Source organism: Apteryx rowi, unplaced genomic scaffold, assembly GCF_003343035.1.
Source record: "Apteryx rowi isolate R43461 unplaced genomic scaffold, aptRow1 scaffold_46, whole genome shotgun sequence".
Lineage (NCBI taxonomy): Eukaryota > Metazoa > Chordata > Aves > Apterygiformes > Apterygidae > Apteryx > Apteryx rowi.
This window is the reverse complement of record NW_020450716.1, coordinates 1,824,540-1,846,221: the sequence shown is the minus strand read 5'-3', so window position 1 is coordinate 1,846,221 and position 21,682 is coordinate 1,824,540. Positions and strand designations below refer to the sequence as shown.

Here is a 21,682-nt window from a genome sequence, read left to right as displayed (position 1 = left end):
TCATAGGTGATGAGATACTTTTTCTCTACCTGCTGTTAATGTGGGAGTTCCCTTATGCTGTGCAAACGCTAAAAACATGGAAGAGGAGAGAAAGTATAGCAAATTTTACATGATACTGAGACACTAATAAACTAACTAAAAGAATGCCATGGAGTGCTGTGCTGGTAAAAAGGATCTTTGATTCCTAGGATTTGAGCACTGGGATGCAGGGTTAAGCTTTCAGCTGTAAAATGCTTCTAATGGGCATTGATCGGTACACTCACAAGACTTAATATCTGCAACCTTTTATTCTTTGAAGTTTGGCTCTCTATTTCCTAATAGTTGTTTCTTGAGGTATTTTTTAGCTCAATGGTTATGGTAAAATACTAAGTTTTGGTTCAGGAATACTGCTGTTTTTAACCTATCTTTGTAATTCTAAAATCTAGAGAGTTCATCTCTAGACACTGTTTTTCTTGTTGTTTACAGTACACCAGATTTGGTGTTTTTTTGTATACAGATAAGTAGCTGCTGTTGCCGCCTTTCTTGTGAAATGAAAATACTTTAAAAACATTGGTATACTGATTACGCTGAGTGATTCTGCTGAATCCTGACAAATGGGTTGCTCTAAAGCCCTCCATAACAGTGCTTAATCTCAAGCATAATGCTTTCATTAGCCAAAATAGGGAGACCTGAATTTGAATCTAATAAAATGTTTTGAAATTATGCAGTTACTATATAACTCTTCCCTGTAGAAGATGGAGCATTATTATATCTAACAAAGTACCAAATAAATTATGCTGCTGCTTGATGCTCATGCTTTCTGATAAAGCTACCCCAGCTGGATGTTCACCAGGCTACCGTGTCAGTCCCTCCATACTACAACTGCATGCTCTAACGGCTACTTTACTCTGAGACTTGCTCAAGTGCTGGCTTTTCTCTTGGTCTCCTTGGCATGCTTCCTCACCTCTGACAGCCCCTTGCCTTGCAAAAAACCAAGCCCCTGCAGCCTGGCTTTCTTATGCTTTAGGGCTGTCACTAACTTCTGTGGGCTCCCTAGCAGCTTGAGCAAAAACCTTCTTAGAGCTATAATCTTGTAGTTTTTCACGGCTTTTTCTTTAGAGACTAGCATCATGATTATATGGGTTCCCTCCCCCCCCCCCGCCCCTAATAACTTTTAATACTTACTACAGCATTTTCATAGATCTAGGTAAAATAAACCCTCAATGCTGTGTTTGGTGTGTGTTTTTTTTTTTTTTTTTTTTTTTTTTTTTGCTTTAGTCTCTGTTGCTCCCTAGCACTAGTTCTGTTCGAGTTGGGGATCCCTCATTCTTCCCTTGCATGTGGCTTCTGTTTGCAGTTGTGGACTCTGCCTGTTGTGCTAGTCTTCTCCTTACCCAGATAGCCTCTATATGGTTACGGGACACTCTCTGTAGGAAAGCATGACCCATCTGTCTTACCTGATGCTCCTGTGCCCCTTTGATTCTCTGCAGATTTCCTCAAAGTCCCTTCAGCTTTCCTTTTGATGCATTAAAATGCAGTACCCAAAATCTTGGGGGTGGAGGGAGGTGAAAGGGGGAAAACCTCTGTTTTGAAACTTCATCCCCAGTTGTCCATGTATATTTTTCACAAAAGAGCATGACTTTATTCTGAAGTCAAAGCTGAACAACCATTCTCTCATGTTTTTGTGGGTATTGTATGATCAGGTATTTGATTATACTAAAAATATCAATTMAGCTTTGTAAATTGTCTATGGACAGAATCCTCAGTCAGCACAGACCCCAGTCAGTGGCTTGCAGGAAAAACCTAAACCCCCAAACTAACCAACCAACCAAAAATCTCCCCCAAAAAACACTTCTCTGCTTTTTTTGTGGTACCACTGTACTCTCTGAAGAGTAACTACAGTGAGAGAGTTGGATCATGTAACTTTTTGTGTGAATGCATGGAGGAGATGGTTTGGGAAAAGAAAGGTATGATGACAGTAATGTAAAATGTCTGTAACTTACAGTGAAAATAATAGATTTTGCCTGTGTGTGTGGCTTTCTTCAATGCACTACCGACAAATAATACGATGAGCTTGGAGAGTTTGATGGCAGACTTGTTARCTGTTACCAGTAACATACAGATGTGTGTAAAGACCCATTGCCTGCCCTCATTAGCCTAAGTCAAAGTCTACAGTTGTTGTGAAGGTAGATGCACAAACTGAAGACATAGTTGTTCATGCTCCAAGCTTTGCTATTCACAGCAGTAGGTGAATTGCTAATTATTTCTAACCTCTTCTCAGGATAGTTGGCTTTCAGCAGGGGAATTGTGGCAGAGCAGGACCTTAACTAGCCTTTCCTACTGAATCTGCAAGAGGTTTTGCTTGCTGGGGAAAGGAGAAATCTTTGAGGAAGCTTCCTCTTGCTTCCCTCCTAATGCTGCTGAAAGTCCCTGAAGAGCTGGGAAAGGAGGGGGGAGGGGAGGGGAAGGAAGAGCTGGAAATGGCTTCCTATTGCTCTGATGCTGTTTTGCAGACTGACCACAGGGCGGCAATACGAGACACTCTCCAAGGAAAATTGGCAGCCTGGGGCACATAGGACAGACAAGGTGTGGTATTACCATGTGTGTAGGTATTCCCATGCTGTTCTTGTTGCTGCTTGACTCTTGTGAGCTGGGACACCTGTCTTTGACAAAACAACTTTGTAACTGAGATGAATGGGCAGTTCAAAAATACTTTGTATGAGAGTTTTGCTAAAAAATGAGAAAGCATCCTGATATTTTGATATTGGTGTGCTCTTCTCTCCCCACTTCACCTGTAACAAAGGACAAATTCATAGTATGAACCATAGTGTAACACTTAATTATCTTGTTTCAGCAAATACCTGGACTAGGGAACCCCACCCCTGCCTTGGTAATACTACAGTGAATCTTGGTCTCAGTTTGGTTTACATGTTCACACAGTGTAACTTGTACTCAACATCTGTTTGTTTGCTTCCGAGCAGGCTGCCGTGTTTCAAAAATTCCCTACCTGCTGTGTAGATCACTCAGCTATTTTAGGAAAGCCAAAGCAATGGGCAGCAGTGTTGCTTGACATCTTGACTATTATACTTAATTGCTGTGTAGGCAGCTGCAGCAATTGGGCTTTTGATATCTTTGTTGGTAGGAAGAAGGGGGGGGGTGAATAAAGAGGGCAGTATGCAGACAGATACTGTTTTTTATTTTCATTCCTTTCTGGTTAACCTACCTATTCTACGTATCCTCCTCCCTTCCCCCCCAGCTTAATAGGTTGAAATTGGACAAAAATTTTCCTCTGTTTTCTTTGGCTTTTTCAGTAGGTTGAAACAGGCTCCTCTTCACCTTGTATCACAAAAGGGGAAGTAGTAGGAGTGGTACTTTTATATTGGGGGTGGTGGTGGTGGAAAGAAGGCCAAAGAATTGGAACTAAAAGATGAGATCAGAACACTATGAGATCCCTAGTAGACTTTCTTGTAGGAGTCAGCTTTTTGTTTTCTGACTTAAGCTTTTCAATGAGAATAATTGTATTTTGAAGCGTGTGATACAGATAGCATTTGGGAATAATACCTTCTTGGCTGAAGTTTGTCATCTTTTATCTTAAGATCTGAGAATAGCCTCTCTTCTAAATTTCTGCCAAGTGTGGGATATGTTCCTGGTTTGGGTATGGGGGAGGTAGAGGATTATTCTCTTCTACAAAAAAGGTCTAAACCTTTTTATAGCAAATAGTTGTTAGTTAAATGAGTTTGGCGGAGTTGACTGTCTTATTCTTGCTGTCAGCTTAGTACTCATTTTGTACAAAAGTCTCTTGGTTTAGACAGGCTTTTTTAGTATATTAAGCAATGTGCCTGATCGAATGTATGTAATGGGATGCGCTAGTTAACTCTGCAACTCTTGTTCCCTAAGCTTTAGAGCCTCAAGTCTGGGCACTGAGGGACTCTCGCAGAAGTGGGACTGTGGGCAGGTCCTTGCATCCATGCTGGATGACTGCAGTGGGATTTGGCTAGCAACTCTTCAGTGGGCAGAAATGCGACTTAACCTTTAAGATAAGACTTTTCCCCTTTGCCCCTCTTATCTCTTTAGCAATGTGCTATTCTCTGTTAGCTGTCTGTCTTTCCTCATGTCTACTGTGTGTTTGTATGCATACCAACACATCACGTGTATGATCAGGGAGATGCTTGTTTACTTCAGCATGAGAGTATATTCTATCATTTAACTTTTGAAATAGAAGGAAGGAGAACCTTTTGTATTGACCAAACTACTTCATTGCTCTCCACTGTTGTAAAATCTGTCAAGAGTCACTGACTGTAAGATGTCAACTTTATCACTTAGAATAATCCTTTAAGTTAACCTAAGTATGAATGCATGTGTATGCTTGCTTTCTTCTAATGCATAATACATACCAGATTTTGTAACTATGGAAGTTCTTGCTTGCTTACATATTCTTTCAGGAGTCGATTTCTCCAATTCCTTTGTTTCAGAGCTGTAATGCTGGCAACTTCCACTGAAAATCTACTTCTGTGGTTGTTGATGTTGAGTCACTTGCCTTGCTTTTTGTCAGACTCAGCCAGTGCAGGCTGCTAATTGTTTGAGCCACAGCTGCTCAGACCTCCTCCACTACAAGTCTGTGGCAATGTAAGAGCTGCTTATGTGGAAGCAGTTGTCCGATAACAGTTGCTTGTACCTGCCTCTGCAGTGCCTAGCTGTGGTGGTGGAGGATGCTCCCAGGCACCAGGTTGTTGTCTTCAAAGCTACTTGCCCAGTGGAACCAACAGGAAGATCTCTGGTGTGTGACCATTCTGTAGAAGAGCCAGTAAGAAAGTGAAGGGTGGGGGAAGAAAATCAAATGGAAAGCAGAGAGGCAAAATATTGCAAGTTACGTAGAAAGGGGACAGAAAAGATGGGAAGTGAAAACAAAAAGCAAGGCAAGAATTGATGCAAGTTAAGGACCTGTACTGTGGGAAGACTAGTTAAAATACTGATACTGGAAATGAGGTGCTACAGAAACACAGCCCCCTTGATGGGGAAGAGGGAGAAAAATGAGCATGGGACAGCAGACGCTATAGGAGAAGGGTTGTGACCTCAAGAAATATGAATTTGGATAACTACATAAGACCTACTGTTTCTCAACATTGTTTTTAATCCTGGTTTGTCAACTTGCAAGCCAGTCTTTGTGCTTCAGCTGTCCAAACATCTCAGGAATAATAAATAAAAACAAAGGTACATAGAGAGCATAGATGGATGAGGACAATGTGTTCAGTGGAGTCAGCGTGTTTGAAACTAACAAAAATGCATCTTTGGTATCTTTTAGTGTAGTTAGCCGCAAAGTCTGTTTAGAGTAGTACTAGATGTTTTATAACCAAGGTAATAATTTTATTTAAGCCTCATTTGGTTTCTTAAAATCCTCAAGAAGCATCTGAAGTATTGAAAGAGCACCTAGCAGACTAAGAAGCTTGGAGGGCCTCAGACTTAAATTCTAGGATTATATATGTCCCTGAAACTTCTGTCTCACCAATCAGTAAAACCTGTGATGCATTACATTCTTGGAATGATTGTGGGCTGCCACAAAAGTGATGGGAACTTGGTCCTGAATAAACTTAATGAGTGTGAGTGTGTGTATGTGTGTTTTTTTTTTTCTTTTTTTCCCTCTTCTCTCCCTAGAAATTCTGGAAAGAATTTTCTCCTCTGTTATTCTTCCCAGTTATCTACTGCACGGGAGCTGACACTTCCACTGCTCCTTTGTTCATCCTCAAATAGCTTTTGAAGTCTGTAGTCTGCTAGCCAAAATCCTCTTCAAATGGGAACCAACACATACTCTTAGCCTGGCAAAGAAAAATGCCAGTCACGTCAGCTACTGGTAAATGGTGATAACCACCAACTAGGTCATAGGTTCCTATCTTGTAGCTAGCCTTTCTAAGGAATTGCACTTTCCTTTCCTTGTGGCTTCCTTCTGGTTAAGCTGAAACATAGATACTTCTGCTTGTTACTCCAATTTGACTTAAGTAGTTTAAGTGTCAGCTTTAACTATCAAAACTTGAGACTCTCTTGAAAGCTTGCTTGCTTTAATGCTATGCATGTTTCCAAAATCCATGTTTAAAGCATCAAAGAATTACATATGAGTTTGACTCTTACTRTTCTTCAGGGAAAAATAAGTACAGGGAAGTGTTCCTAGTGTAAAACTAGCTTCTAGCATTTACACTAGTAATGGAATGTTAAAGCATATATATATATGCTTTATGCTTCATTTATTTATTTTAAAGTAGCACCCCACCCCTAACACTCTAGAGATTGGAATAGTTGGTGAAACACCTGCCTCTAACTTACAGATTCAGGGCTTATCTGTGGCCATGCCAAAGCCTAGTGGATGCTGGAAAGCTCCTACAGAGCTTGTGGCATTTGGTCTCTGTAGAAGGAAGAACGAGTGTGTGAACTTCCTGATACCAGGAGGAGCCTCTGAAGGAGGCTGCCAGATTCCTCCTATAAGAGGTTACTCTTCACGTCCCCTAAGAACACAGTCCACTTTCGTAGAGATGTTACCATGTGTTCTGCTGATGGTAATAACATCTGTGCTCTGCACCCAGGAAACTTGGTTATGTGGTCCCAAATCCTCTAGGGAAATGAAGTATTGCATGTTTGTGCTTCCTTTACCTATTATCTTGCTGTTGCTCTTAGTCACTAAGCATTTCATTAAGCTAACTTATCTACAGGTAAATACTACTTGCCAGTGGCAGTGAAAATGTTTGTTCATCTGGGCTTTGGGGTCTCTGAGAAGGAATTTGAGTGTCCAGGCTCAGTGTTCATCTGCAGYTGCCAGTATAGAAGATGTCAGCTGACATCTTTCCAAACCTTTTGCCATCACCTGGAGGATACAGCCTCTTATCGCCCCCTCCCCCTTAAAATGCCTTGCTCACTTTTCCTGTATGCCCTACTGTGCTTTTTATTTAATTACTATAAACCATGTGACTTCTCTGTACCCCTGTCTCCTTCCTCTTTTACTTCCAGTTGCTGCATAGAAGTGAAAACTCTATCTGCAAGTTTGCAAAGATTGTCTATTTGCAAAGAAAAGCATGGTTTTCTTGCTGAGGGAGGAGTTGCTTATAGTGTTTCTGGACAGCTGAGCCTCTGGTCATCATCTGCTTGAGTTATGATGAAGACCAGTTTGCCAAAGGAGAGTGGTGCTGTTCCTCAGTGGTGCTGAGCAGTGGTACTTCCTGCTCTCTTTGAGAATTTGGGTGGCATTTGTCGCCTATGGAAACATAAGCCAATTCTGTGGCTTGGCAAGGGGAAAAGGAAGTATTTACCTACACATTTTCTTTAAGTTAGTAATCAGTTTAACTTACAAAGGAATAGTCCATCAGCTCAAATTTAAGACCTGATTAACAGACTAGAGTATGCCTAGGTAGGTGTGAAGCACATGGGCTTTCTTTCTGGTATCTTTGAATTTTAACAAGTAATAAGGAACTTTTCTGCCTCCTTTCTTCTGCCCCTGTCTCCCTCCCCCTATACGTTCGAGGTTTTAGGAAGAACAGTGGAAGCAAATAATCTGCTACTCCTTACAGTGCTGGGGACTCACAGGGAAAGAAGCAAACCTAATGTGAAAGCCAGAGGCAGTGGCATGAAGTGGCTTGCTGAGGCACTGCTGGCAACRTAATCTTCAGAAAATGAGCTATCTTCTTCTTACTTTGTGATTCTTCAGCAGCTTCTGTTCAGAGTACTGCATGAGCACTACAATAAAACTGCATTTTCTTTCTTCTGCTGATTTTCTTAAATAAAAGGTGTAATGTGACCCTGCCTTAGATGGGTGTATACATTTGGGATGAGAGGAAGAAATGTAAATGAAAACTAATTTGAAGCACTGCACTAACACTCAGTCACCTTGCCCTTCTGCTTCACTTGGCCTTACGTTTCTCCAGTTACTGCTGCAGTAATATACCACAGTAACTTTACATTTCTAACAGACAAATGCAGTGCAGCTTTCTGTGGTTCTTTGTTTCTCCTGCTGAACTGTGTACTGTAAGGTTACTTATTTCTCTAGAGCCTTCTTGAGCAGTCCTTTAGAAAAAGAACTGAGAAGAATGTATTATGGAGCAAGCTGTTTATTCTGATGGTACTGTGAAATGAAGAACGGTACTGGAGAGATTCCTGAAACTCCAGACCAAAAAGTGCGTTACATGCTCATAAAAGCATTTGACTGGCTCACTAACTTGAACCTTGCAACGTGCATCAATAATTAGGCTTTTAGGGTAATGATGGTTTAGAGTGCCTCTGTTCTCCAAGGCTAGTGGAGGTGTTAAAGCAGCACCACTTCAGGGCAGCAGACCATGTGTGGATAACTGTGCTGTTCTGTGGCAAGCAGGTTAGTTAAGTTACTGCTGATTCAGGTAGCTCCTAAATGTGGTACTCTTCTGCTCCAGCCTGTCCAGACCTTGCTCATTTATTCTATGCTACAGCTGAACTTGTGCCTCTGAGCTTTCCTGCTTCTTGCTATATATACCTTGTTTGCCTTGGGTAAGAGTCCACCCTGGCCCATCTGCCCCAGTTCCTCACTTCCAGGAGCAAATCCTGAAGCTGTTGCTGGATGTTTAGGGTTCTGCTGAGCAGCCCGTGAGGGGAGGCCCCTGCTTTCACAAGGTCATGTACTACACAGGGATAAGTTGATATGTATCAGTTATTCTGTGAAGAACGTTTGTGCGTTCATGTTTTTGTATGGTAGCATGCTGCAGTCAGTGAAATGCAGCTTACTCTGTTTTTCTGAGAGGTAGGATACCTCAAATAACCTTGTGTTTACTGTGGAGCAGTAGGCAGGCAGGAGCTCACTTGTGTGTCCGTAGGAAGTAGCCTACAGTGTGAGCAGGCCAGACAACATACTTGTGGGGTTGAATGTTGTACAGGCCTGCTTGAAGTACTGGATCTTTATTGCTCTRTTTTCTGGGAGAGAGAATGTTAATATCTTCCATATAGAAGATACTGAACCGGGCAATCTGACTCTGTTTCTTTCATGCGGGTGATTTGTTCAATAAGTAGTGCTATTAGTATGAGTTAACATACCCCTGTATGAAGAAGGTGGGAGTGGAGAGGAGAAATCTTGTTTCTAAGAAAGGACCTCAAAACTACTCAATAGCCTGTGAACAAAGTGAAGCATGTACTCAACTTGCTGGCAGTGAGTGCTACCATGTGTGATAGATGTGGCTGCCTGTATCATCGTATTAACCCTTGAAAGTATTGCTGATTGGGGCTGGTCTTCTACTGTTAATGAGCTATCGACATTTCTTTACAACTCTGAATGGTAAGAGAAAAGGGAAGTAAACTGGGAAACTTCCCATTTGCAAGAAAGAGGACTAGACTAAGTAGAATCCAAATTTTAAGCAGCATCCTAAGTGTTTTGGGGCTGGAGTAGTTTGATTCTGGCATATTTAAAGGTTCCTCTTATTAGAAAAGGACTGTGGAGAAAGTTTCCCTTTAAAACAATCATACAAATTCCTCCTAAAAATCCCACCCTAAATCTGCTTCACATTATCTAATCTCTCTTCAGGGAATTCCTTGAGACTTTTTTCTTAAAGGACAAGCTGTCTGTTGGAGAGATATGCATTGTTTCACCAGAGTTGTAGCCTTCTATCTTCAGACAAGAGGGGAAAAATATTGTCTTGTGTCTTTGATATGATCCAGCCAGAAAACAGCTTTAGGGAAAAAATTCACAGTCCTTGGCAGCAGTGCTGTCTTTCTGTCTTTTTTTCTGTCAGTGCCACAATGTACACTGTTCTAATAACTTGAGATTAAACTCGCATGGGGCGTCTCAAAAGTCCTTCTTAAGACTTGAGGTCATAACTTGCTGAAAGTTCAGAGGGACGAGTCTCATTTTAGTAATGAAAAAAGTTCTAGGATTATTTTAGAATTAGGTCTAATAAGAAACTGGTACAAGAGGCCACTTCAGTACAGTAATTTAGTGACAGTGCAGCAAATTTATAGCGGCTACTGAAAACTCTCCACCTTCCTGCTTAAGCAAGCTGAAAATTTCAGATGTTGATTACAAAGGTGATGGTTCAGGACTCTATGCAACTGCTTATTTAAATGGTTTGGCTGTACCTTCCAGTGGAAAATGCTCAAGTTCTTCATGTATTGTTTATTTTGTTTAAAATGAGCCCACAGTGGTTTGGCAAAGTGTCCTAATTGAGAAATGCACAATTTATTCATGGGCAGGTGCATCTTCTACTTACATGCTTTTCAGAGGGATTGAATGTGCTTGTAATATTCATACTACGCACTGGGTACCTCTTGTATCAAACAGACAGTGTGTCATAAAATACTGTTTTGATTTATGTAGGTTATTTTATAGTATAGTTTTGCAAGGTCATTGATTAACTTGGAGGGAAAAAGTTTGGAAGTGAACTTAAGTTCAAGTCTAGAATATTGCAGTAACAGAACAGGACAATAGAAAAGGGAGAATACAGATATTTTTACAATTTTTTAGCTTGCCCGTTATTCTAATTTTCTGTATAGTAGTTTTTTTCTTTTCCACTGTGTCTCGGTAAAATCTCTTCCTCCACTTCCCTTAAAATATTTATGTTTTTGGTATAAACATTAGAACGTAGTTGCATTTCAAATCTTAATGAAATGTAGTAAAAGAAGCAATACTATTGAAGTGTTATACAAAAGCAGTTACAACTAAGAAAAGTGCATTACTTGTAACTGATGGCGTCACACAATCTGAAGTGTTTATAATTTTGTGTTGGATTAAACTAAACCGTGGAGTAGACCATTTAACTTCTGCTGCCTTTTGTGGGTGGGGATAAATGTGAATTCTTTTATGGAAGAATTTAAAATACATCTGTGGTTTGAGGCTTATGAGCATGATAAATTTAGCACACTACTGTAATCAGTCCTTTTTGTGCCATGTCTCCATAGCCTGTCATTATTGGCTATAACTCCAGCAGAATGAATATCTATATTCTCATGTGGGTTTGTGGTGATGGTGGGGAACCCTTATTATCTTTTTCTGATTCTGAACTACTCTTGAAAAACAGCCAGCTTGTACAAATAACATGATTGTGCATTTCTCCTTACGGCTGAAGTTGTGGTTTGCTGTAAGCCTTTTTAAAAAATGTATCTGCCTTAATGAGAAACACACATTCTCACATTAGCACCTTTGCTACCTTGAGTAAGGCATGAAGTAAGGCAGGGAGTGTTTTTGTGTGCATTTTCAACCTTAGCTCCAGTTTATTATGGGCCATCTGAGAATCTGTAATATTTTTATTTACTTTTTTTTTTTTCTTTAAAACAAACTTCCTACGAGGATGTGAACAGGAAGACACCAAATACTAATGTAAGTTTTCTAGGTGGTTGTATTGCTCATAGATGAATTAATAGGGAAATGTGCACTCCAGCACAGTGCTGGCATGCTTCCTCAAGTGGAATGGAAGGGGAGTGTCTAAAACTGATGCTGGTAGCACTTCTAGTAGACCTTATGGGCAGAACAAGGTTCCAGTGATTTTTGTGCTTACGTTACTTTTGCCAGCAGGTGGGGAAAGGGGAATGGCATCAAACCCTGCCCCTTACTCCTTTGTAATAATCTTGAATGCTAAAGATTAGCATTCTGATCTTTAGACTAAACTTGTTCTTTTCTTTGGACATTTCTTCCCTTGCTGTGCCTATTTGGTGTAGGAAGCAGAGGAATCTTGTGCCCAGCACTCTCTAAGCTCATGAAATGATTTTGGGTGGATGTAAATGAATGATATTTTCCAAGGCAGAAATAATGGGGATAGGAGCCATTGTGCAGCTCTTCAGTAGGCCTGCCATTCCCACCTGGTCTGCCGGTGAATCTTTTCATGATCCCCGTTCCTCCACTTTGCTCACTTCAGTCCTGCTTATTTAAATGAGCACTTATGTCTCCTGAAATGCTTTGGCAGAATTGGGAAGGTTTGGGGGTTCAGGAGAACAGCAGGGTCTGCTTTGCCTCAAAACCTTCTGATGTTCCTGTGATCCTCTTCATGCTTGGGTCTGAAGGGGTGATGCTGGGAATAGTGCTTCTCTGCATCCTAGCAACTGACTGCTGCCAAAATCCATATGGTTCTTCCTGCTGGTGCCCCTACAGTGCTCCTGAAGAATTGTGAAGCCAAGCAGGTGCAGATAGAAATACCCTAGAGCCAGATGTCAGGAATAACTTTGCTTTTTTCATTTGGCATGAATAGCTCTTTTTCTTTGCTCAGATTATGTGGAATATGTATGAAGAGCTTTCAGAGTAAAATGTAACCCTGTGATAATCTGTAACCCAGACAGATGCAAACTTGTCTATAACCTGCAGAATAATCTTGATTCTCCAGTTAGTCATAAGCTTGTGTTGTTTCTTGACATCATTATGACTTCATTTTGATTTTTTTAGTCATAGTAGCCAGCTGGTGTCTCAAGTGCATGCGTGTGACATCAGAATCTATCAAGATTTTTGGGGTGCAGTGCTTGAGCAAACCAGGAAATGACTAGCCAGGTTAACATTCCTTAGTGATTTTTTCCTATAGTTGCTTGAATGAGGAAGGCCTTTTTAGTGGCTTGAGAAATAGACTTGAATCCTGCGAGAGCCAAAAGTAAAGAATACTAAAATGTGTTTCTGTTTCTTGCCTTGTTCTGGGGAATTTGGGTCACTTACGCTCTAGAATTGCTGCGTCCCTTAAGATACTTGTATACGACATTAAAGTTGACTTATAAAAGACATTACTTCTTAGCTTTATGAATATTTAATTATGTATATTATGGATTGCATAAATATAGCAGGAAATATAAGGGGAAAAGTCTGTGGTGTTCAGTCATTGTTTTACTAGACTTCAAATTTTTTCTCATTACTTCATGAAATTCTTCTCTAATTGAATCTTTGTCTTTTGTCTTTGCTGCCTTGCAGGGTTGGTACAGTAGGCCTCACTAAACTTAGCTGCAACTAAGAATTTCTCCTACATCAACTGAGTTAAGGCTGATGCTCTTGTGGAATGTGGATTAAAAGTGCGTGCTAAGTTCCAAATTTCCATTTGAGAAGCGGAGAAAGTAAATGTACCACAACCACCAGCATCAGGACAGCAAACCAAGGGACAAAGAATTTGATCCGCAGTGTTGATAAATGTTAACTGGTTCACGTGTTGCTTAAAAGACATTTGCTGGGGGGCGAGAACTGGACGTCAGCTGTGCGAAGTCATTTTGTTTACAAAAATGAGGGCTTCTTTGGAAACAGCAGACATTGCCATTGTGGCACTGTACTTCGTGCTGGTAATGTGCATAGGTTTTTTTGCCATGTGGAAATACAATCGAAGCACCGTAAGTGGCTACTTCTTGGCAGGGCGTTCTATGACCTGGGTAGCTATTGGTGCATCTTTATTTGTGAGCAATATTGGAAGTGAACATTTCATTGGGCTCGCAGGATCTGGAGCGGCAAGTGGATTTGCAGTAGGTGCATGGGAATTCAACGCCTTAATGCTTTTGCAGCTTTTAGGATGGGTCTTCGTCCCTGTCTACATCCGGTCAGGAGTATACACCATGCCTGAATACTTGTCCAAGCGTTTTGGAGGGCATAGAATTCAAATATATTTTGCAGCATTGTCTCTAATTCTTTATATCTTCACCAAACTTTCAGTTGACTTGTATTCAGGGGCGCTTTTTATTCAAGAATCGCTAGGTTGGAACCTCTATTTGTCAGTTATCCTCCTTATTGGAATGACTGCACTGTTGACTGTGACTGGAGGTCTTGTGGCTGTCATCTACACAGACACGCTTCAAGCTCTGCTTATGATTATTGGTGCCCTCACACTTATGATCATAAGTATTACGGAGGTTGGTGGGTTTGAAGAAGTTAAAAAAAGGTACATGTTAGCATCACCAAATATTACGTCTATCTTGTTAACCTACAACATTTCCAATACCAATTCCTGCAATGTCGACCCAAAGCCTGATGCTCTTAAAATGTTGCGTGAGCCAACAGATGAAGATATTCCCTGGCCTGGATTTCTGTTGGGACAGACTCCAGCTTCTGTCTGGTACTGGTGTGCTGATCAAGTCATAGTGCAGAGAGTTTTAGCAGCAAAAAACATTGCTCATGCCAAAGGATCCACTCTGATGGCAGGCTTCTTAAAGTTACTGCCAATGTTTATTATAGTTGTCCCAGGCATGATTTCACGAATACTGTTTGCAGATGATATCGCCTGTATTAATCCAGAACACTGTTTTCAAGTCTGCGGAAGCAGAGCTGGATGCTCTAACATTGCCTACCCACGTTTGGTGATGAAACTTGTGCCAGTTGGTCTGCGGGGACTTATGATGGCCGTGATGATTGCTGCACTGATGAGTGACTTGGACTCTATATTCAACAGTGCCAGCACCATATTTACGCTTGATGTCTACAAGCTCATTCGGAAGAGCGCGACGTCTAGAGAACTGATGATTGTAGGAAGAGTCTTTGTGGCTTTCATGGTAGTTATAAGCATTGCCTGGGTTCCCATAATAGTAGAAATGCAAGGAGGTCAGATGTACCTTTATATTCAAGAGGTGGCAGACTATTTGACTCCACCAGTGGCTGCTCTGTTTCTTATGGGTATCTTTTGGAAGCGTTGCAATGAACAGGGGGCGTTCTATGGTGGAATGGCTGGGTTTGCTCTTGGAGCGATACGGTTGGTACTGGCATTTATCTATCGTGCTCCGGAGTGTAACCAGCCGGATACTAGGCCCAGCTTTATCAAAAATATCCATTACATGTATGTTGCTACCGCTCTGTTCTGGATCACTGGAATTGTGACCGTTATAGTAAGCCTCCTTACACCGCCGCCTACAAAGGAGCAGGTTCGAACGACCACTTTTTGGGCTGTGAAAAACAGAAATGTAAAAGAGAATACTGCAAAGGGGGAGCTGTACAAAATACAAGAAAAGAGCATCTTAAAATGCAATGAAAATGCTAATCATATCATTCCAAATGGCAAATCTGAAGAAAATCTTAAAAATATTAAGCCTGAGGATATCAATCTTCTGGTAACTTGCAGAGATGACAGCAACCCGGTGATTTCTGTAAGTCACTCTGAAGTCGAGACACCAGTTGATTGTTATTCGAATGGACAAGCGGCTTTGATGGGTGAGAAAAAGCACGAGGAAGAAACTGATGATAGAGAGAGACATTTGAAATTCATAGACTGGTTCTGTGGCTTTAAAAGTAAAAACATGAACAAGAGAGCTATTCGGGAGATCGAGGAAGAGACTGTTTGTTTACAAATGCTGGAAGAGACTCCAAAAGTTAAACTATTACTGAATACTGGACTGGTCTGTGTCTGTTCGCTTGGAATATTCATGTTTGTCTATTTCTCTTTGTGAGTGAATAGTGAACTTTTAAGGGTATGGCTAAACATACAGAAGTTGATACAGGTCTCTGGAGTTTTTTGTTTTTTCTTTTCCAAATAACATAACCGCAACCCAGGCATTGTTTACGCTATAATTGTCAAATCAATTTTAGCCAATTTAGAGACCATTTGAGACATGTGCTATCTCTGCTGAAGGCAGAATGTATTGTGTGGTGTCTCTTTTTCTTTTTTCCCTTTAGGGTTCTTCTCCCCCGCCATTTGCAGTAGCAACCTTTTCTTTTTCCATGTATACATATATAAATATACCAAAGGCAGGCAGGTGGCTGTGTTTGAGGTCAGTCAGTTATAAAGCTCAGTCAGCATTAAGGTGAAGATAACAAGTAAGCATTTACGTAAGTGTAAAATCTAAATGACTAAAGCTGTGTTGGAAGACTTTAAATGTAAGACTGTGATGCACATCATTGTACAGGTGTTATTTGTTACATAGCTGTATTACCTTGGCCAACTTAATATTTACTAATTTTGCTCACTGCTTCCTAGTTTTTTTTTGTTTCTCAGTTCTTCTCTTATGGGAACAACAGGATGATATTTTGTTTCGTCATGTAGTATTTAGAACATGATATCTGTTAGTAGCTTTTTGTCATTTTTCTCTGTAAGGAAATGTATGTCTAACTTTTGATTTTATCCACTGTCAATGCCATTATAGAAAAAATGCTGTATTTAAGAAAAAAAAAGGAAGAAGAAAAACCTGGAGAGGACAAACGGGCAGTTGAGGAGAGGGGAAAAGGAGTACTCTCTTTACTAAGGTTTTGTAGTAAATACAAATACAAGAATATATATTCAACACCTTCTTCAGTCCCCAAACCTTTAGCTTTGTTTTGTCATTTATATGATTAGAGTTAGCTTCTTATTAGGCAAAAAGTTGCACATAGGTTCTACCACATGGAAAAAGAGATGTGTGAGACCAGCCTTTGCATATCTTTGATTTGGTAAACACACAGAAAAATAACTTTTCCCCTCTGCTATGAGTAGCTAAAATGAAGTGCTCTGCAACCCTATCACTGCTGCGAACTGAGTCTGCGTGAGGGTAGGAAAAGTGGGAAGACAAAAGGAGCAGGAAGGGGGGAAAGAGGTGGAAGTGGTCCTTATTTACCAGAGTTCTTTTATCTAATGTCTTCTCCTTTTTCCCCTCTTGCCCCATCAAACCTTTTTTTAGGAATGACTAGCAAGGGATTTCATGTCAGGAGATAGAAAGTGAACGCAGTAGTAATCTGCATTGCTGCTGATTGAGGTTTACTCTTCTGATTCATTGAGAAAAACGAAACTTTTCCCAGGCGAGCACAGAAAATTAGAGATCCTGAGGTACTAAGGTTCTTTTCTCCCAAAGGATGGATACCCAAGACCGTTTCTAATTCTACAGGACTTCTATGTGCAGATAGCTGATGGAATTCGGCAGACTGAAAGGTTGCAGAACTAGGTCCTAAATCTTTCTTCAAACTTCTCTTCCGCTTCCCCCTTTATAAAATAAAGGAGTGTGTCACCATCCTGCATACTCTCACCCTTAGCAGGACTGAGCAGCACTTTGAGCTCAATAGCCCTGACTTACTCACGCTTCTGTCTGGCTACATGTGTTTTTATAAACTAAACAAAGTCAGGACCTGTTCTCTGGCCTTGAGGCCAGCTGACACAGTCTGGCTGCACTATTAAACTCTCTTAGCCTCCAAAACAGAGTGGTCATAGCCAGACTGCCTTTGGGAAGGATCCCTGCCATTGTCTTAACTCCTGGGCTTGTCTGGGAATTGTTTGGGAAAGTGCTAACTGGAGAGACCAAAACTGTCCGAGGGCCCATGCTGACAGTTTATTAGCATAAAAGGTAGTGTCCCAGAATTTTTCCCTAGCACTAATTTACTAATGTATACAAGACCCAAACCCTAGTGGGTGAATTAGTTCTGTGGAGATTAAATTTGGGTAAATCCTGCTGTTGACTGCTGGAGAAATTTTGTTTTCCAGTAGAGTGGTCTTATAAGCTATAGGCTGTCTAAATAGCTTTTGGTAGTGTGATATGTAATACATATTATCAGATAAACTGGTTAATTTCCAGGTTTGTGGGTTTTTTTAAGCAATTTGAGTCCTGTTAGTTCTGAGATTTTAAAGAGGACAAGATATCCCACCTTTCTCTGCTGTATTTAGTTGTTGCCACTGAAAAATAGAATACTGTAGCTGGAAATACGGTGATAAGTGTAGGAGCTGTATTGAAATACATGTGGAAGAGGAGAGAAGAGTCACCATACCTGAATCTTGCTGTTAATATCAGTGTGAAAAGACACATTTTCTTACAGTTGGTGTGACTGGCTTCATTCAGAAAAATATTTTTGAATCCTTTCTAAAGATCAAATTCTAGTCTGTGAAATATAATGTTAATGGAAACTCAAGTCCATTCATCAGTGGGGTGAGGTAGGGAAGGATGATACTATACTGTAAGTAGAAAGAGATATAAAACAGTTAAGTTTCTGTGCAGGATGAAATAACCCAGGGCAAAACATGCCTGATCCCTGTGGGATGAGGAATAACAGTTTGCAGAGAGTAAGGATAAGTCTCAGATCAACAGTATTTTCTTAAAAGGCTGTGATCTGACTAATATGCCTAATTTGGCACAGGGAAAGAGAGACTTGTGTACCAGGCACTGTCCCTTACTAACTTGGCATGTCTTTTTATCAGCTGCTGGTACTTGAGTGTTTCCAGACCAGTCCTCTTTGCTGTAATATTAATGAATGCATTACCATCTAACCTGTGAAGTCAGGTTAGCTCAGGGACCCTTTTGCTTGGCTGCTCTTGCTTCATCCTTGCTTGCTTTTTTTTCCAGGGTGCCTTATGTGGTTATGAAGCTGAAGGCATGGCTTTATTGCCACCTGAACAGTGGTTTGCTTATAATGTCTCTTTCTCAGGTTGTTTTTCCTCTTCTCTCCCTCCAAGTCATTTACTATTTAAACAGAACCCTTTTTAAATGCAATAGTTAATATACAGGATGTGTGTATCCTGTTCAGTATAATTGCAATCAGGTCCATGATGAAATTAATCTTTTGGCCGTTCTATGGAGCCATAATCCTTTGAAAACGTGCAGTGTAACCTTTGACTCTTGAATCTGAGATACTCCAGATTCCAGTTAATGTATTCTAACTTTTGCTAAACTAACAAGTTGCCATATTAATCATAGTAGTAACTGGCAGTCAGTCAGAATCTTAATAAAGTAATACTTTACATCCCCCCATCTTTAGAACTGTTATTGTGAAGAAGCTTTTAAGCAAATTATTTCTCCAGTGGTTTTTCTCTTCAGTCACTTAAAAATGCATTTCTATGCTACCCTTTGCCTGATGTTGGCCTCTTCAGTCGTACTCTGTTTCCGTGTCTTAGAGATCATAGAACTTGCTAATATTCTTCGCTGCAAATAATTGCTTAACAAAAGCCCTATATCAGAAAAAAATTAATGCATCGTACAAACTGTCTGTTGGTTAGCAAGTACGTTACCCTGTGTTATGGACTACAGTGTAAGAAGTTACTTCAGGGTTTTTTTATAGCGTAAACATGCCTTTGCTAATCTTCTGACCATGATCTGCTCAGAAGAGATATGAACCCAGGTTAATATGTTTTGGTTTAAACGCCAACTTTTTGGTTTTGTAAAACTACAAATTATCTCCCATAGTGGACAGTCAGTTCAATGACATCTAATGACTGACTTCCTCCTAGGTGGGACAAGCTAGTCATACAGGGATAGACCCAGAAGGATACTTGCTTCTATCTCTGTTCTGATTGGTTTATTTATTGCCTTGAACTTAGAATGACAGTCTTGAAAAGCTTATTTTGGAGTGACACCTTTTTTTGTTGTTGTTCCCCTTAACTTATTTTTCTGTTAAGGTATTTGAATTTTCTCCCGGAAATTTGTTAGGAGCCTTTTACTATTAAAAAAAAAAAAAAGCAAAAGAAAAGAAAAAGGAAAAAGGCTTCTTGAAAGCTTAATAGTGTGTTCTGGGAGACTACTCTTATTTAATTTTTTTAAAGGAATGATTTGATGCTTTTCTCTGCCAAAGCTGTTATTTTTTTCTTTTAGCTTTTACTAATACCTAAAAGGAAATGGTGAGAGTTTGTAAGAAATCGAAATGGCCTTCAGTATACCCCTGTGTATTTTTTACTTCTCCAGTTCTGTGTTCCCCTTTTTGCCCTATTCCCAGAAAGGCCAGCATGAGACTTCTGATGCAAGTCATGTAAGTACTGTAACTGAGTAGTGTAAAGGATTTCCCACAAGGTTACAGTGGTGCGGGCAGAGCCATCAAAGGATCTCTGCATGAACACTTAAAGCAGAAGATGCTTACAACTTTAAAACGTACAGCTTTATTTTTTTTATATATATATTTTTTTAAATCCTAAGATAAAGGAGGTGTTGGGAGTTGCTCCCTTTCAGAGAACAGGATACATGGAAGAAGTTGGAGTCCCTAAACTCTTAACTTTTTTGAGGAAATCTTTGGATTTAGCATGTATAGAGAAGCAAAAATATTCATCTGTTGATTTGGTATTCTGTATGTTCTGTGCCCTTAAATGTAATTGTTTTGAAAATAAAACTAACCTTGTTATGTGATGTTTAAAAGCAAACTTGTGTGCAATGTTTTAAATTTTTTTTAAAGAAAATGTTTGTATATAATTAAATGGTTTAATGTGCTTTAATTGGCCTAAGGTAAAGAGTAGTCCTAGAATGTAAACATATATAATTAGGATTTCTGATTTCACTGTGAGATCTCTGAACTCTCTTGTTTTGCAAAGTGGTTTGTTTTGTTTACAAAACACTTTCTATTATTTCTTTTATGGTGTTGGTTTAAAGGCATTTGCTTCACTTCTGTTCTAATATTGAATTCATGGTATAGTGACATCTGGTGACACTTAGCATTATCAGTTTCACTGTGTAAAGTCGGACACTTTGAGCAAAAATGGTAATGATATGACAATTCTCTGTGTCTATGAATACACGTTTTTAAATGAGGTGGTTATAAAAATAGTTGCTGTGCAAAATGTTAGTAGTCTTCTTCAAGAAGAAAGCAAATTTTCTAATATCACTAGAGCAGTCTCTTCATTCATCTTATTTTTAAAGCACAGTGTCAAAGTGATGCTGCTTTACCTTGTATCTCTGATGTTTTTTAGATATCTGTGAAGTATTTTTGTTTTTTGTCGCTGTTGTATTTTTTCTGCAGATTTTATATAAAATACCAGTTAATGAACTGCCTTTTTTTTTTTTTAACTATTCAACTAAAATACATTTCAGACCAAAACCAAATGATATCATATAGCATTTGAAAACTGCCTTTTCCTTTGTCCCTTCTTTTTTTGAAATAAGCCAAATGGGCATGTAGATAAGATCACTATAACCGGGTCCAGGTCTCTCTTGGTCAAGTGTTATTTGAAGGTCTGTTAAGATCTTATAAGACAATATACAGAAAAAAATATTGTAGTAGGAATATAGATTTAGAAGTGATAATGAGATTAATACAGCTTAATTATACTTATAAGTTGCTACTGTCCATAATGACAAGCTTTTTGTCATAGAAACAGTGTATGATAAATTAATTTTGGTCTAGTGTATAGAATTATCATATTGCTATAAATCTTTGAAGTAAATCTGATGCAAAATTTTCATAGTTAGCATTGCTGGCCCTGTGTATACTGTTCTTTGTATACTGTATGCATATTATTTTGCCTACTGCATTAGTCTTCAGACTAAAACTCTTATTAGAGAGTATTTGGATACTTCAGACGTGTTTCTTGCAGTTTACATTCCTTTACCATGGCATTTTGTCCTGTCTAAAAGTATTGTATGGAAATGTTTAAAACTTCTGTACAAAGTTTCAATAAAAATAGAGAAAAAAAAAAAACAGAACAGATACTTGTGAAGCTATTTTGGAGAACCTGTACATAATTATGTCATATGTTCTTATTTGTAATAAGCCTTGCATCCCTATGTATAAAATACCTCCTATTCTGCACCCGTCATTAAAAGGCAGACCTCTTGAAGCAGAGCATGATGGCGATTTTGACGGCATTTAGTTAGAGAAGTAAGAAACCCAGATTCTTTAAAACTGCAAGAAGATCCTAAGGATTCAAAATATGGTTGTAGAGTCTGGCTGCAAAACTGAAGGCCAAGTCACAYTGGGGGCGGGGGGAAGCAGAATAGCAGCTTATATGCAAAACCCAATACGGTTGAGCTGTCATTTAGCAGTACAGCCTTGCTTGGTAGAGCCCATAATTGTGATGTGATATGGATATATATATGTGTGTGTGTGTATATAGTATATGTATATGTGTGTGTGTACATATTTTATATATATGTATATGTATATTTTTAAATGCCCCTG

At 39.6% G+C, this 21,682-nt stretch overlaps 2 protein-coding genes across 3 annotated transcripts in view; both read left to right on the top strand.

Annotated features, from left to right (window-relative positions):
* SLC5A3 (solute carrier family 5 member 3) overlaps positions 1 to 21,218 on the top strand; it is a 22,571-nt gene extending 1,353 nt beyond the window's left edge. The window contains exons 2-3 of one of the 2 annotated variants that reach the window (XM_026077645.1): positions 2,493 to 2,565; positions 12,857 to 21,218. In XM_026077645.1, the coding sequence (XP_025933430.1) occupies positions 13,159 to 15,300 (2,142 nt within the window). In that variant the 5' untranslated portion in view covers positions 2,493 to 2,565; positions 12,857 to 13,158 and the 3' untranslated portion in view covers positions 15,301 to 21,218. The remainder of the gene's footprint in view (positions 1 to 2,492; positions 2,566 to 12,856) is intronic. The other variant, XM_026077646.1, reaches the window with a different exon arrangement.
* MRPS6 (mitochondrial ribosomal protein S6) overlaps positions 1 to 21,682 on the top strand; it is a 49,515-nt gene that overhangs the window by 1,320 nt on the left and 26,513 nt on the right. The gene's annotated exons all lie outside the window — the stretch shown is intronic.